Here is a 15774-nt window from a genome sequence, read left to right as displayed (position 1 = left end):
AACAACAAAAAAACACAACAACACAAGATATGAGAAGAGAAGGAGCTCGATTCAATGTAAGAACCAATCAAACCGTGAAGAAATGCCCTCTATGTACGAAATGGCATTGCCATAAACATGTCAAGAATACTGATTTTGAAAATTTCATTCATCACTACAATTCAGATCGAGCCTTTCGGAAACAGGCCAATATTATGCATTCGGAAATGATCAAGAATAACAAGAATGATAACAATGAAGAGAATGATGAGATCAATCATGATGAAATTAATCTCGTCGTCCAACATGAGAATAATATTACGAATCGTCTTGATGATGAAATTAATACCGACGATGAAAACGACTCTGAAAATCATCCTTCCAACCATCTCTCATACTCTCAAATTTCTCTTCCAAAAGATTTTACTCCACAAAAGTACAAACGTCATATCAGTGGTTATGTCGCTCGGAATGTTGGATATTCTCGAATTTCGCATAAACACAAGGACGATGATTATGGAAAAGATTTTCGGGAATTCTCTCGGAAAAGCAAATATTTTGTGAAGAGCTTGAAACGTTTAGATTTTAATTTGAATCCATAGAGTCGACTCTCCTATTATTCTTTTGTATGAATACAATATTAAAATTGAATTTCTATTCATTTTGATATGAAGTAATGGTTATTGAAACAAAAAAAATGATTTCCAAGCCTTCTTCTCATCCAACCATCCAAAACGAGAATGTTCAAAATCTCTTCTCGCCCGAATTGTTGGCACTGTTACAAGGTAAAAATTCAGCAGAGAATGTGGACAAGCAAGATCATATTTCTGTGCATGATGTTTCCGATGATGATGAGCGATCAGGAACGCACCACAATTGACGACAAATATTCCACAATTGGGATTATACTATGAAATGAGAGAAAAGATTACGTCCACATCTTCGATACCCAATGATTATTTGCAGTATAATTTTATAAGACTGTTGCCACAAGTGGTGACAGAAAATGAACGAAATCAAACAGTTTCTCTTGTTTTTGATAATGAATTTATTGAAATTTCTAAATTACCCAGCCTTGACAACACTCCTGCTCCAATGAGTGAAAATATTGTGAAAAACATCAAAGAGAAAGTGAAACATGATTTTGCAAGCACGGGTACGACAACAAAATTCGAGCCTTCAATTATTACTTTTGATGAGTTTGAGCATTTGGTTGATACTGATAAGAAATGATTTCACATACAAGCTATGTTTTATGATTTACCAAAAGTCAAGAAGTGTAGAAATATCGTTTGATACTATCAAAAAAGTTCGTTTTGCAACTAGAAGCATAAGGCATTCATCCATTGCTAAATAGCGCAATTCAATCAGAGACTGATCTCATAATTTCGACCGAAACCGTTGACAAAATTAACTATTTTTTATCCTCTGCAAACTTGAATTACAACAATTAATGTTGATATTCTTTTGTTGATACACAAAATTAGTAGTAAAATTATAATTATTAGTACTCAGTAAGGCCTCGCATTCTGAGAAGTTTACTTCTTCTTTTGACCTGCTGGGACCTCTTCTTCATAAACCTTAGTAACGATACCAGCACCAATAGTGAGACCACCTTCTCTGACAGCAAAGCTCAAACCTTCAGTAATGGCAACGTGAGCAATCAAAGAAACGTTAATCTTCTTCTTGTCACCTGGCATGGCCATACACTTTTCACCTTCAGCGAGAGCCTTTCCTTCCTCAGGATAAATCTTCATCTTACCAGTAACGTCAGCAGTTCTAAAGAAGAATTGAGGAGAGAAACCATCAACGAAAGCAGTACGTCTACCACCTTCTTCTGCAGTCAAAACGTAAATATCAGCATCAAACTTGGTACGTGGCTTGAGCAAACCTGGCTTGCAAATGACTTGTCCTCTCTTAATTTGTTTCTTATCAATACCACGCAACAAGATACCCAAGTTATCACCAGCTTGTCCCTTATCGACCAACTTGTGGAACATTTCAATACCAGTCACTGATGTCTTGATTGGAGTTGGAGCAAAACCAACAACTTCAACTTCAGCGTTCAATTTGAGGGAGCCTTGATCGACCTTACCAGTGGCAACTGTACCTCTACCAGAGATGGTAAAGACACCTTCCACAGGCATGAGGAATGGCTTGTTAATATCTCTTTCAGGTTCTGGAATGTCCTTATCAACAGCATCCATGAGTTTTTGAATGGCTTGTGTACCAATTTCTGATTTATCTCCTTCCAAACCCTTCAAAGCAGATCCTTTAATGATACTGATACTATCACCATCAAATCCATATTGTTTAACGGTTTCTCTAATTTCCTCTTCAACCATTTCAATCATCTCTTGGTCAGGAACCAAATCAACCTTGTTCAAAAAGACAACAATGTGTTTGATACCGACTTGTTTACACAACAACAAGTGTTCTCTGGTTTGAAGCATTGGACCGTCATCGGCAGAAATAACGAGAATTGCTCCGTCCATTTGAGCAGCACCAGTAATCATGTTCTTGATGTAGTCAGCGTGTCCTGGACAATCAATGTGAGCATAGTGTCTAGCTGGTGTACAATATTCAATGTGAGAAGTACTAATAGTAATACCTCTTTGCTTTTCCTCTGGAGCTTTATCAATTTGGTCATAGGCCAAGAAGTTGTTAGCCTTTGGGTCCATTTCACTCAAATATTTGGTGATGGCTGCAGTGAGAGTAGTTTTACCGTGGTCGACGTGTCCAATGGTACCAATGTTAATGTGAGGCTTGCTACGGTCAAACTTTTCCTTTGCAGCAAATCTGAGTTGGTTAGTATTGATGATGGTTTGAGTGGTGGCTAGGAAAGTGTTAGCCTTGTTCAAAATGCTAGAAGTTTTGCTGATTTTAGAGGTGAACATTTTTCAATACTGTAGTAAAATTATTGTTATTATAATAAAACAATGATGATGAGGCACTTGCTTCGGCCGGATGTGGGAGAAGAATTAGAAAGGGAGAACCAGATAGAGCAAGCGAATAGCTAAAATATTTTTTTGGTCAAAAAATTTTCAATCAATTTTTGCATCACCCTTCTGGTCACAACAACCCAAGCTGATGGCGAGAAGTAGACGGCACTTTATTTTGAGAAGGTGTTATGATGTTGTTTCATCAGCTAATTCTAGACATGTTTGTAAAAAATTCTCTCGATCGAAAACAGTATCTTTGAACAAATATTTGACAAGAAGGGGTTATAGCTCAGTTGGTAGAGCGTGTGCTTTGCATGCACAAGGTCCAGGGTTCGATTCCCTGTGACTCCAATTTTTTAACTTCATTCAGTGCGTTATGGCATCGATTAAATTTAATAAGGTTTCTGAATTTTGGAGAAACTTTGGACATATTTAACTGTTCGTTCAATATTTTGCTCTTTTGTTCGATATTACGCAAAAGAGTACATTAAAAATAATTACTATATTCATTTTGAAATTCTATTTGATTTATAAGGGAAATAACAGTATTTACGAAAAAGGTCGTTCTGCACTGTCTTAATGTTATGTCGCAAACTGAAGTCATCAAAATCAATGAGAGACGAAGCTCTATTATGCAAAACGCTCAGAAAAATCATTCTACATCAAAAAATTGGAGTCACAGGGAATCGAACCCTGGACCTTGTGCATGCAAAGCACACGCTCTACCAACTGAGCTATAACCCCTTCTTGTCAAATTATTGTTCAAAGATATTCTCTTTGATGGTCAGTTATTAGGAAATAACCCTTTTAACAGGAAACACTCCTTGTCTCACACGAAAAAAACCGGCATTTGTGTTTTACTACCGCCATGAAGCGACTGAACAAATCCTTGTTCTCTCCCATTGCTCAAAGCTCGTCACACCATAACGCATCGTTCATCAATGGTGTTCAGGCTCTTTGCAGCAATCAACTCAGCAACTTTTCAATGTCATCTTCTCACTCATGTGGATTTATTTCCATCATGTCTCCTCACGAATCCATTGCTTCAAAGCAAGAAGTATCCATTCGAGGATCGTCATCCTCATGGGAAGAACGAATGAAGAAAGGTCTTCAAAGTATTAGACATCGAGGACCAGACAGTTCTCACATTTGGATTGATCCACATCGTGGAGGTAAAGTGGCTCTTGCTCATGCTCGACTCTCCATAATTGATCTAAAAGGTGGCGATCAACCTCTCTCCAACCACGATCAAACCATTCATGTGGTCGTGAATGGAGAATTATATGATTATGAAAGAATTCGTTCAGATCTCATGAATCGGTGTGGATACACTTTTAAAACACATTCCGATAGTGAAATTGTTCTCGCTCTGTATCAAGAGTATGGATTAGAAATGTTCAAACACTTGAGAGGAGAATTTGTATTTTCATTGTGGGACTCGAAGGCTGGAATAATGATTGTTGCCAAAGATCGTTTCGGGATTAAACCCTTGTTTTATACGAAGGATGAAAAGAGTGGAGCTGTGTTATTTGCCTCGGAGATGAAGGCTTTCTTTGAGATGGGAATTAAGGTGAGTGTTTGGAGAGAGTTATTTTCTTTGAATAACAGCAAATAACATGATGACATCCACCACATCAATGATATGTTTTAATCAACACTTGGAATGAAAATATCATGAAGTGTGAATGGGATGAAGATTCAGTGGTGTATCCAGGTTCCTATGATCAGCGTACACTTTTCAAAAGTAAGTCTTTGATGAGTTCTTTCATGAATTTCACGCGAATTGACGTTTTTCGTCTGAATCTTGCGTTCTTTGAATGAAATATCTTCCTTGACATAATAATCATCATGGTGATCCACTCTTCAGATGTTTATCAATTTCCTCCTGGACACTATGCCATCATTGCTCTCCATGATGTGAACAGTATGCAACTTTCTCGTTACTGGGATTTGGATTACAGAGACGACAAGAAGAATAAACAACAGAAAACAACAGAACAGGACAACAACACCACCCATCCAATGAAAAACAAATCATTCGTGAAGTGAGACAACTTTTAGAGGAATCGATTCGTCATCGTTTGAAAGCAGATGTTCCTGTTGGTGTCTATCTTTCGGGTGGTATTGATTCATGTGCTGTGTTGGGTCTCTCCAACAAGATCTTGAAAGAACATTTCAAATCAAACGGTTCCATTGATGCTTTTACATTGTCCTTCAAGGATCATGTTGCTTTCGATGAGGCGTCCATTGCTGCAAAACAAGCTCAACTCAGTGGAGCCAAATATCACGAAATTCCAATCACTCAACAAGAGTTGGCAGATCATTTCGAAGAGACAGTCTATCATTGCGAAAGACCAAATATTCAGACGAGCTTTATTGCCAAGTTTTTATTGTCAAGGGCTGTTCGTGATGCTGGCTATAAGGTAGTGTTAACTGGAGAAGGAAGTGATGAAACGTAAGTATTCATAATAGAATGTTCAATGGAGAAATTACCTTGAATGTCCTCTGAAATGGCAAATCCATATATTTATGAAACCCAACACCTACTGTCATATGTCAATAGCTTCTGTGGATATCCATGGTTTAAGATTGATTTACTGAACGATAGTCAAGCATTGGCCAAACACGATCGTGAGGAAATTGTGAATCTGTTGCTCGAGAAGAATATTGGTTTTAGATACATGTTTAAATCATTCTTTGCATCTTCCTCAGAAAATTCAAAACCGGATCCTGTGAAGAAACTTGTTGGATTTCATCCATCCTTCCTCTCGGTGTCATTGGCCTCACATTACGATCAGTTTTTGCATTCTCATCTTGTTCCATCCGAAGAGGAGAAGGAAGCCATGTTGAGATATCGTTTGCTCAATTTAGTGGATGCTTCAGTGACGGATAAGATGAAACACAAATGGAATAATGTCCATTCCAGCATGTAAGTGTTTATTCACCTTAATACTTGTTCTTGAGATTTGTGAACCGCGTATTAATTGAATGAAAAATATACATATAAATATATATATGGTTACAACACTAACACGCATGACCCAATGGTTGGACCATCTCTATCATTTTCTCACCAAGGTATTTGTGGGCGAAAACACTCTTTCAAAACTTTATTCTCGTGCATTTGGGAGATCGATGTGAAATGGCTCACTCCGTCGAGGGTCGAGTGCCCTTCTTGGACCACCATCTCGTCGAGTATGTGAATAACCTTCCTCTAAGCCTCAAATTAAAAGCTGATCTCGACAACAAAGTACTGGTCGAGAAGTATGCATTGCGCGAAGCTACCAAAGATGTTCTCACTGAGGAGGTATATCAACGCATTAAGCACCCATTCACTTCACCACCATCGACATGGAATAAGAATGGTCCTGTGTATCAGCTCTTCCAAGAGACTTTGAGAAGCTCAGAATTTGATAAACAACCATTCTATGATCGTAAGAAGGTCGTTCAGTTTTTGGATACCGTTCACGAAAGTCAAGATCCAACCACGTTGCAGGCCTACGATGGAACCTTAACACATTTGACGTGCTTGGCATTTATTCAAAAGAGATTTAATCCTTCTTTGCCTTCACCTTCTACAACAACAAGATGGCCTTAAGAATGTGAACCTATTAAACATTGAACACTGTTATATTTCTGCCTTTCACGAATGATGTCTTGATGAAATTGACTTGTCTTCTGAATGCATTAAAAATTCATCGGCAAAAAATGAGTAACCCAAATCTACCCGCATCCTCGTCCGTTGTTGGCCCACAGCATCACCCACCACAACGACCGTATCATTCTGCATCATCGGGAGGATCTTCTCATCAACCACCTCATACGATGCATGGCTCTGCTTCGGTCTCATCAATGGCATCATCGGGTAGTTTATCAAATCAGGGTAGTAGCAATACTGGATCATTATCAGGAGGATTTGCTCAACAACATTCATCATCATCAAATCGACCATCTGGACAATACCCACCAAGATCTGGTCAAGGAAGTGTACAAAATACAAGTAGACCACCCAATCCTGCAAGGGTTTCAAGCAGCATGAATCCGAATATAAATAGTAGCCGACCACCCACAAAGAAGCATCCACCCAACCAACCATATACAACACCGTCTTCTCATTATCATCACGGTGGAATGACGAACATACCAGGGTATAATCAAACACAGCCTTCAGGAACAAAGCTAGCGTGCGGAAAGGTTGTAGTAGATCTTCTCTCACCAAAATTAGGTTTTCCAGATGTATATCCTTGTGAACAACATTCCAGAATACCTGAAGTTATATTTTCATCAACTTTTGCAAGAGAAGGATATGTCGACAAAACATTCTCAAAAATCGATCATCAAGAAATTAATTCATCTGGAAGCTTTTTTTTAGATTCGCCTTTTTTTGCAAATCTGGAGAGATGTGAACAAAATTTGAGAGAAGAACACAAATCATTCTCTACTAACAAGACAAGAGAGGAAATGAAACAACGATTTGACAATGCTGTTAATTCATGCAATTGTACCGCTACAACAACATTAATTCCAAAAACGGTTGAAAGTTATAGCATGTTTAAAGTTTTGGCAGGAAAAACAGAGGACCAGAAGCGTCCCATGAATAACATGACTTCGCCAAGAATTCCTTTGAGAGAACTTGTATCAAAAGTGGCTAAATATTTCGTGAAACCAAACTTCTTCGAGTTACTTGCGTCACACAACATTCCATATTTTAGAGCGTTGTGGTATACCAAGATTTTAATACGAGACAATTCAGCAGCATCAAATGTCAACGTCAAAGACTTGAGTTTGGATTTAACAAACAAACTTTGTGAGCACATGCTGAATATATGCTCTGAAGAGAATTCTGATCCAAAGAAGCGTCAGTCTGTTATGTACACAATCAATTTTCTTGCCTACTGCCTTGAAGAGAAGATGCTAAACGAATCTATTTTGTGTCAAAAGCTTCTTGAAATGCTTGAATCAAAATTTGGTTTAAAACCAAAGGCAAGCAAAGACGTTTCTCTCATGGATGCCTATTTTTTCTCACTACTTTCCATCAAATCAAACGATCAAATTTTCCAAAATCTAACCAATACCATCAACTCTTCCAAAGTAAGTGAATCATCTACTTGTAAATTCTTACACATTTTTTAGAAAGTTGGACCCGTCACCAAATTTTATATTTTACAATTTTTTAAATTGTATATGACCTATTCATCAGATCCCAAATTTTCTTTCGAGGTTTATCGAAGATTGAACCCTGGTCAACAACAATTATCTCTAGATAACGTAAAACACTTGCTCTACAAGCCAAAAGATGACATATTTGCAATTAACGTGCTGGATAGGACGAATTGTAACATACCTGAAATTTACAACACATTACTATATAACAAGGATATCGGTATAAATCTAATATCTGGCATTTGTGAATGGGCAATTACATCGAAAAGGCAGCAGAATCATAGACCATATGTTGTTGGAACTCTGGTGAATTATTTTATCAAGCAGAATCCTTCATTGAAAAAACAAGTAGAGGAATCACTATTTAGGGAAGTTTTAGGTTATTGCGAAGAATCCTCTGAAGACACGTCACTGAACATTATCAAACTTTTCAATGAGCTTATTTTACAAAACAACTTTTCAATCAGTGAATATATCAAATACTTGACAGCAAGAGGGTTTAATGTATCAAAAACAGACAAGTTTAATACTACACATTCCTATATTCTTAGAAACCTTCCTTCATACGATGCCCTCACTAAGAATAAGATCAACTCTAAGCTATACGGACCAAGGTTTGACTCTGAAAATTCCGAAGCAAAGAAAATTCAAACATCTCAAAACGATATTAAGGAGAACATTTCAAAGATTATTTATGGAGGCCTTAATCAGAGCGATATGGATGAGACTGTGAAGTCAGTCATCAACTCTATTCGAGATCTACCCTTGAAAGGTGCACAATTTGAGATTACTCAATGGATATCTGATGAGCTGAAATTTATTGATTCTAGCTTATTAAGTGAAGATATTATTGATAATTTACTTGCAATTACTCTCACGGTGTCAAACTATAGAGCTTTTAGGGATATTATTTTTAATATCTTGAACAAGCTCGTTAGCGGAGAGTGCAAGTATTTGGGCCTTGAGATGAAATTATTCTCTATCATTAGAAATGGTATACATTTATTTATTTCACTGGATGACTCTGAAATAATTGACTTGTTCCAAAAACGATACAAAACCATCAACAGCCGAAATTTTCAAATCATTATTTATAAGTACTTGACGGAAATTAGCAACTGTGAAGCCTTCAAAGCCAAAATTTCCAAGTTTATTTCCGTGGTTGAGAATTTTAACACTCCAGCAGCTCCACTGAACCTGGATTTTACTCTGAACTCAATGATAACTCATCCATTCATTGAGTATGTAAAAAAAGAAGGCATTAACTTGATTCATTCAAATCCATCCTCTCTCGTTTCAGAATACACTCTTAACAATCCTCAAAGGTTTACTCAAGAGCAAGTATTCATATTGCTGCGGGTATTATTTGCACAGTACCATCATCACAAACATGCCTTCTTTATTCGGCTATTACGAGATATGTCTCTTCAAAGCTCTCTGTTTGATAATTCTGCTGTTATCGAATGTTTAACTCATGTCATTGTACAGATATTGGACGATCCCCATTCTACAACGGATGTTATTATTTCTCTCATCCAATTTATCATTGAAAGTATTACGAACGGATTGATTTCAGGCTACACTTTTATTAACAACATTTTATTTAGAGTCTTTGATTTACTGATGCAGAAAATTACCAACCTGAAGAGTATTATCAATCAACCCATAGCATTCATTTTCTTTTACATTTACTTTTTACGGATTTTTGTCAACTTTTCCTTTAGCACAACAAACGAAAAGATCAATGCATTAATGATTGAGTGCAATATTCCAGCTGATTCAGTAACTTGGATCGATGAACATATTTATTCTAATATTATCACCAACACATTCTATGACTTTCTAGGGCCTTTTGAATCGAAAGAATTAATTTCTAAACTTGCTGTTTATTGCAAAACCTTATACAAGGAGGCGATATCTAGCCACGGCGATCAAAATAGGAGCAAAAAGGTTTATGAGTCCATGGTTGAAATTTTGTTAGATTATCTTGGAAATCCCAAAGCCTTGAAAGACATTAGCCGCTCCATTTCATATACTCAAGATTGTCTTGGATTATTGTATGAACTTCCATCCAAAGGAAAAGAAATTGAATACGGAAATAAGTACCAAACCATATCAACACTCATAGAAAGTTTGATTAAGCCATTCTCAAGCGAAGCAACAAACCCCGTTCCAGGAAAGCTGTTTGCATTTCTGAGTCACAGTACCAGTATTAACGATTACTTGAACTTTGTGATGGACCTCTCAAAATCTTGCGACAAGTGGAGAATTCCAATTGACTCTCACATACTATTTATTTACATGTTCACTTGGAACAAGAGAAAACCTCTACAAAGAGAGCAGTACCTTCATTTTGCAACCCGAAAAGGAAAAGATGATTCATTTTTTTATGCGAAGTCGCTTCTACCTATACTATTTTATACTCCATTTGCAGCGTTCCAAGACATAGTTCTAGAACTGTTCCGGTCAGCCATCACCTACAATGAAAAACGTCAACAAGATGTAGAAAATTTGTTGCCAACTATTGATGAACTCATTCGATTGGATCAAGGTAAAGCTGAAATTGCTTGTCGCCACATATTGGACTCAATTAATGGAACCTTAAAAGATCAAAACAGCCCTAATATTAGAGAAAAATTGACTACTGCACTCTTCTGCTTGAAGGATATCATTTTCTATTCACCACTCCTTGAAAACCCTTTTGAAGATCGATCAAGTGACAAGAAAAACCGACTTCAAATCATTTTTGAAATCAAGAAGGTTCTCATCATGCTATCAACAAGTAAGATCATACCAAACATTTTCAATTCCTCCACATCTACAACAAGTAGCATTGTTTCTACCCCTGCAGTCAGCAGTAGCCTCCCTACTCAAACAATTATTGACCTTTCCCTCACTGATATTTATTATCTCATTTACAGCATGCTACTTAAACTGAAAATACCTCAAGAAGAATTGAACAAGGACTTTGAAAGATTTTTCCAGCAACGAGAAGCTTCTTTGTCATCCTCAAGCGGAAGCAGCTCGAGAAGCATTCAACAACCACCTCTATCATATCCACCAACTCAAATTAATCCAAGCCCTGGTTCTGCCTCCTCAACAGGAACACCATCAAATATAAGACCGTCCACAACACCACGAGGAGGAGTTGGCACTCCCTCTTCAGGAACAGGCAAAGCATCTCCCATTAAGAGCCCACAACAATCTCCACTTCAATCCTCCATTATTGGTTCCCAACCTACTGCCATTAGAAACGACCACAACAAGATTAGCAATTGGCTAGTAATTGAGGACTATGTCATTCAATGTCCCCATTGCGGCTCCTCGCACGGCAATTTAACTCCAGCCCGTTACTTTGGAAGCAAGGTTGTGAAAAAGACAGAACTTTTGTTTGGTAAGAAAGTTGCACCTCCATCACTGGCGTCATCAAGTGGACATGTAAATCATCACTCATCTTCTGGAAGTAGTGATAGTTCTATGAAGAAAAGAAAACTAGCCGAGTCGTCAGACTCCACACCTACGACTGAACAGCAAGAAGATTCTACCTCAATGGTTCTCTCGGACTCCCCTCTTTCGCAAGAGCCCAAGAAGCTCAAGCAGTAGTAGTGATTGTTAGTCATGTTTGAATATGTTGTTGTGTTGTTTGCTTGTAATAAACAAACTGTTTTGTCTTACATCTCGAAATGCCTTTGCAGCTACTCTCATTGTAAACACTTAGTCAACCTAATTTTTTTTGAATTGAAAAAATTTGTTGAAAAAAAAATACTCATCATCTGCCATCCAAACATTCGCCAAAATGACAGCAGGCAAGAACAAGAGAGTTGTGAAGAAGGGTAAGGCCAAGAAGACCACTGATCCATTCGCAAAGAAGGAGTGGTTCGATGTTTATGCTCCACACCCATTCAACAAGAAGAAGGCTGACCCATTCACCAAGACCCCAATCAATAAAACCGCTGGTACCAAGATCTCAACAGAAGCTTTGAAGGGAAGAGTCTTTGAAATTTCAGCAGCTGACTTGATGAACGAAGAGGAACAACAACATCAACTTGTCAGATTGGCCGTTGGTGATGCCAAGAGCGATACCAAGAAGGCATTGACCGTTTTCAACGGTTTGAGATACACCACTGATAAACTCAGATCATTGGTCAAGAAGTGGCACACACTTATCACAACCAGAATCAACGTCAAGACTGCTGATGGATTCCAAATGAGAGTTTTCGCTTTGGGTATTACCAAGAGAAGACAATTGCAAATCGCAAAGAGAACCTATGCATACAAGTCTCAAGTCTTGAGAATCACCGCAAGAATGAAGGACATCATTAACAAGAAGGCCACTTCTTCACCAGTTAATGACTTTGTTGAAAAGGTTGTCAACGGATCATTGGGTAAGGAAATTGAAAAGTCTTGTGCTTCCATCTTCCCATTGAAGGATGTCTGTATCTGCAAGATTAAGGTTACCAAGACTCCAAAGGATCTTGCTTCCGCTCTCCATTAAATAAACATTAAAAATTAAAATTTCATTTATTTATCGAGGAACAGCTTGTTTGGATTTCCCCAACGCGAATCATGGCTGTTCTGGAATGGTAGGTCACCTGGCACATGAAGACGCTCCCGAGACATCTCGAGTGGCGACTCAGAGAGATAAATGCACCGCCTTGAAAAACTACGACCGTTGTTCGTGTCTCCTCCCTTAAAAAAAATAACGAAATTTTTGCACCAGCGCTGAAATGGGCTGTGGTACATTTTCAAAACAATCAGATTTTGCTGTTGAGGATAATAGACACACGCCTTCTCATCATCAGAACAATCAAAGGAGAGTTGATCAAGTTTCATCATCGCAATCATCATCACCGGAAGAGGAAAATCATCAACAACAAGAACAACCGCTAGCCTCTTCCAAAAAATCAAGAAAAGGGAGCACCTTATCAAAAAGAGGGTCTTCCTCCAAATCATTTAACCATTCTAACATCCCAACTATTGCCGAGGAAGAACCGGTTTCAGAGATATACCCGTTCATTTCTTGGCCAGAGGATATCATGATTTCGCTTGCAAATAAGGGTTCTCAATTTGAGATGGGAGAACTTTCTCTAAACTTGTCGGATACTTCGGAGGATTCAAATGAGCGGCCGCTTTTAAAATATGTAAAGGAAAAAAGAAATAGTTGTCAACAAAGTATAATAGATTGCATGTATGATATGATGAGCAAATCATTGTTTTTTGGATCTAACTCGCCCTTCCCTGTAAATAATGAAAATAATTATGACATTGCTCTGGATTTTATTGCTCAAGGCTGTCCGTCAGGGAAGCAGAAGTTTAGTTTCTTTTCTCATAAGGAAATACTTTTACATAGGAGCGCTTTCTTTAAAGGAGAGCTTTCAAAAGATAATGGAGCAGTTGACTCCTTAAAACGAACTCTAAGCAGTGCCCACGATTTTAGAAAATCTATGGTTAAAGTAGAAACAAATATGGCAGAAAGAAGAAACACAGCTGGGGAAGCCATGGCATTGAAACGAACAACGAGTCATACGAGTAATCAAGTACCAAGATCAAGTCTACCACCAATGCCTTCCGCCCAACAACGATCTTTAAACACTGCAAGTACAAAAAACTTATTGGCTGGTTTGGATTCTGGGGGATCTTCTTCAATGATAAAGCCAATCATACAGGATGAGAAGGAAGAACTCTTTTCTTCTCAAGGTAGTCTAACGTCACTAATGCTCTCAGAAGAAAAGCGGAAAGGACGAAAACCAAATAACCAAAACTTAACGATTGACCTCTCTAAACAGACCAAATCGAATTTACAAGCGTCAAGACTAGAGGTGATATTAACACCACTCGTGAAAAATCCAGAGGTTCTGCTGCTGGTGTTTGAGAACATCTACTCGGGTTATTTTCGACCGGACTATGTTCACAAGATGAAGTCTTTGGACATGGAGTCTCTCATTCAAGTGCTTGCCCTTGGCTATCAGTTTAAAGTTCAGTCAATTCGATCGGTTTGTAAAAGTTTAATAAGCCAATATGTCTGTACACATAAGGACAAGCACACGACTCTTGAGGATCTTATTTCTTCGACTTGTACTACGTTAAGCCTTGATGATATTCAGAAAAACAATATGAGTATTGTTTTAGAGCTAAGAAAAATATTTCAGGACTCCAAAAGTAAGTTCTATCAGTTAAACTGGAGAATTTTTAACCTATGCCATTTTCAGAGTCACTACAAGAGAATTTTATCTCGCTTACTCAAGAGAAACGAACATTCCTTAAAGATCTTGATTTCATGTTTGTTCATTGCAATATGAAGAAGAACCATCAAGACTTTAGTGATATGAAACTGACGATACACGTGGAAAAAAAGGATGACGAAACTGATGTACCACATGATTTAGGACAAGCATCAGGTGTCTCTGCTCTGAGATCAAGCTTGGAAAGAAAACAAAATGAGGATCATGATGTTCAGCCTCTAATTAGTCAAAAGAAGAAGAGGTCCAAAATTCAAGATACCATCGAACAGAATCCAACGAAAAAGATTTTCGTTCACAACTTTATTCTCAAATGCAGAACAGCTTTGGAACATGTGGAGCAGTTTCATCTCTACTGCACAAACGTGGACGTTGTAAAGACATTTGTTCATTATTTGTATACAGATACCGTTCACAACGATGCATACAATGTTAGCAAGAAAAAGATAATTCCTTTAGCTGAGCTATTTCACATTGACAGATTGAAGTACGAATGCTTGGCTCAAGCCTTGTTCAACTTAAATGAGGACAACATTTTGAAAAAATACCGCAAGGCCATCGAATGTAAAGAGATGTTGCTTTCGCAAGCAATTTTATACACCATGGCAGGCGTATATCCAAAGCTGGTTCAAAAGAATTTTGAAGAAGGAACAGAAGAGTACAACATTTTCTTTTCCATTGACGAGAAGCTGAAAATGCTTTATCAACGAATAAGTGGTCAGTTCGTTCTAAGACGACGGTTGTTTGTAGAAACTAGATTAGCTGAGCTCATACCTAAGGTAGACACGTCTTTATTACCTCCCAATCAGACCTCTGCTATCCACAAGATACATATCCACGTTTGCGGTCAACGAGGAGTTGGTGTTTCCACATTCATATCTCAAGCACGATATCAGCTCAACGACTTAAAATCATTTGAGGGAGTTGACAATATTGAGCTTTCAGTTAGCCAATCTTACTCATCAGACAAGCAATATGTAGCAACATCTCCGAAGGCAGACGGTGTGATTTTTATGTTTGCCGTCGATAACGTTAACTCTTATAATGCGATTCGAAAATGCTTTGAAGATTTTAGATCTCATTTCAAAGCTCCAGTTTTGGTAGTTGGTAATAAGTGTGATGCAGTTATACAAGCCTTTGAATGTGAAAACACAATTGTGAACTCAAACAGGCTAGTGAAAGAGGTAACCGAAGAGATGGGTTGCCCCTATTTTGAAATATCTGCAAGACAAACGAATAACGTAAAGAATTGTCTGGAAGAAGCGATACGAGAGGTCCTTTATCATCGACACATTATTTTCAAAATACATTCTCATCACTCTGAAAAAGTGATACGGGACAACATGGCAGAGGAGTCCAAGTCACCCACAAAATAAAGAGCGTTCGGTGCTTGTCACCTTACAAAAAAATTTTCACTCATTCATGCTTGCCTGTAACACAACAACACGCTT

At 37.9% G+C, this 15774-nt stretch overlaps 7 protein-coding genes across 7 annotated transcripts; 6 read left to right on the top strand and 1 right to left on the bottom strand.

Annotated features, from left to right (window-relative positions):
• Nucleotides 1-29: 29 nt before the first annotated feature.
• Nucleotides 30-581, top strand: C9374_001897 (uncharacterized protein; the record flags this gene model as incomplete). Its single annotated transcript, XM_044691254.1, has 1 exon — nt 30-581. One exon carries the CDS (start codon nt 30-32, stop codon nt 579-581), a length of 552 nt encoding a protein of 183 aa, XP_044550854.1.
• Nucleotides 582-894: 313 nt separating this feature from the next.
• Nucleotides 895-1212, top strand: C9374_001896 (uncharacterized protein; the record flags this gene model as incomplete). Its single annotated transcript, XM_044691253.1, has 1 exon — nt 895-1212. One exon carries the CDS (start codon nt 895-897, stop codon nt 1210-1212), a length of 318 nt encoding a protein of 105 aa, XP_044550853.1.
• Nucleotides 1213-1517: 305 nt separating this feature from the next.
• Nucleotides 1518-2876, bottom strand: C9374_001895 (uncharacterized protein; the record flags this gene model as incomplete). The annotated part of the gene is made up of 1 exon (XM_044691252.1): nt 1518-2876. One exon carries the CDS (start codon nt 2874-2876, stop codon nt 1518-1520), a length of 1359 nt encoding a protein of 452 aa, XP_044550852.1.
• A 913-nt stretch (nt 2877-3789) lies between these two features.
• On the top strand, nt 3790-6519 carry C9374_001894 (uncharacterized protein; the record flags this gene model as incomplete). Its single annotated transcript, XM_044691251.1, has 6 exons — nt 3790-4491; nt 4602-4665; nt 4789-4845; nt 4968-5376; nt 5485-5850; nt 6000-6519. 6 exons carry the CDS (start codon nt 3790-3792, stop codon nt 6517-6519), a joined length of 2118 nt encoding a protein of 705 aa, XP_044550851.1.
• Nucleotides 6520-6629: 110 nt separating this feature from the next.
• C9374_001893 (uncharacterized protein) lies at nt 6630-11687 on the top strand (the record flags this gene model as incomplete). Its single annotated transcript, XM_044691250.1, has 2 exons — nt 6630-8012; nt 8055-11687. The coding sequence occupies 2 exons, from the start codon at nt 6630-6632 to the stop codon at nt 11685-11687; spliced, it is 5016 nt and encodes a 1671-aa protein (XP_044550850.1).
• A 193-nt stretch (nt 11688-11880) lies between these two features.
• On the top strand, nt 11881-12579 carry C9374_001892 (uncharacterized protein; the record flags this gene model as incomplete). Its single annotated transcript, XM_044691249.1, has 1 exon — nt 11881-12579. One exon carries the CDS (start codon nt 11881-11883, stop codon nt 12577-12579), a length of 699 nt encoding a protein of 232 aa, XP_044550849.1.
• A 232-nt stretch (nt 12580-12811) lies between these two features.
• Nucleotides 12812-15699, top strand: C9374_001891 (uncharacterized protein; the record flags this gene model as incomplete). The annotated part of the gene is made up of 2 exons (XM_044691248.1): nt 12812-14243; nt 14294-15699. The coding sequence occupies 2 exons, from the start codon at nt 12812-12814 to the stop codon at nt 15697-15699; spliced, it is 2838 nt and encodes a 945-aa protein (XP_044550848.1).
• Between the last annotated feature and the right edge of the window lie 75 nt (nt 15700-15774).

The sequence above is a fragment of the Naegleria lovaniensis genome (genome assembly GCF_003324165.1).
Source record: "Naegleria lovaniensis strain ATCC 30569 chromosome Unknown tig013, whole genome shotgun sequence".
Classification (NCBI taxonomy): domain Eukaryota; phylum Heterolobosea; class Eutetramitea; order Acrasida; family Naegleriidae; genus Naegleria; species Naegleria lovaniensis.
This window is presented reverse-complemented; position numbering and strand designations above follow the sequence as displayed.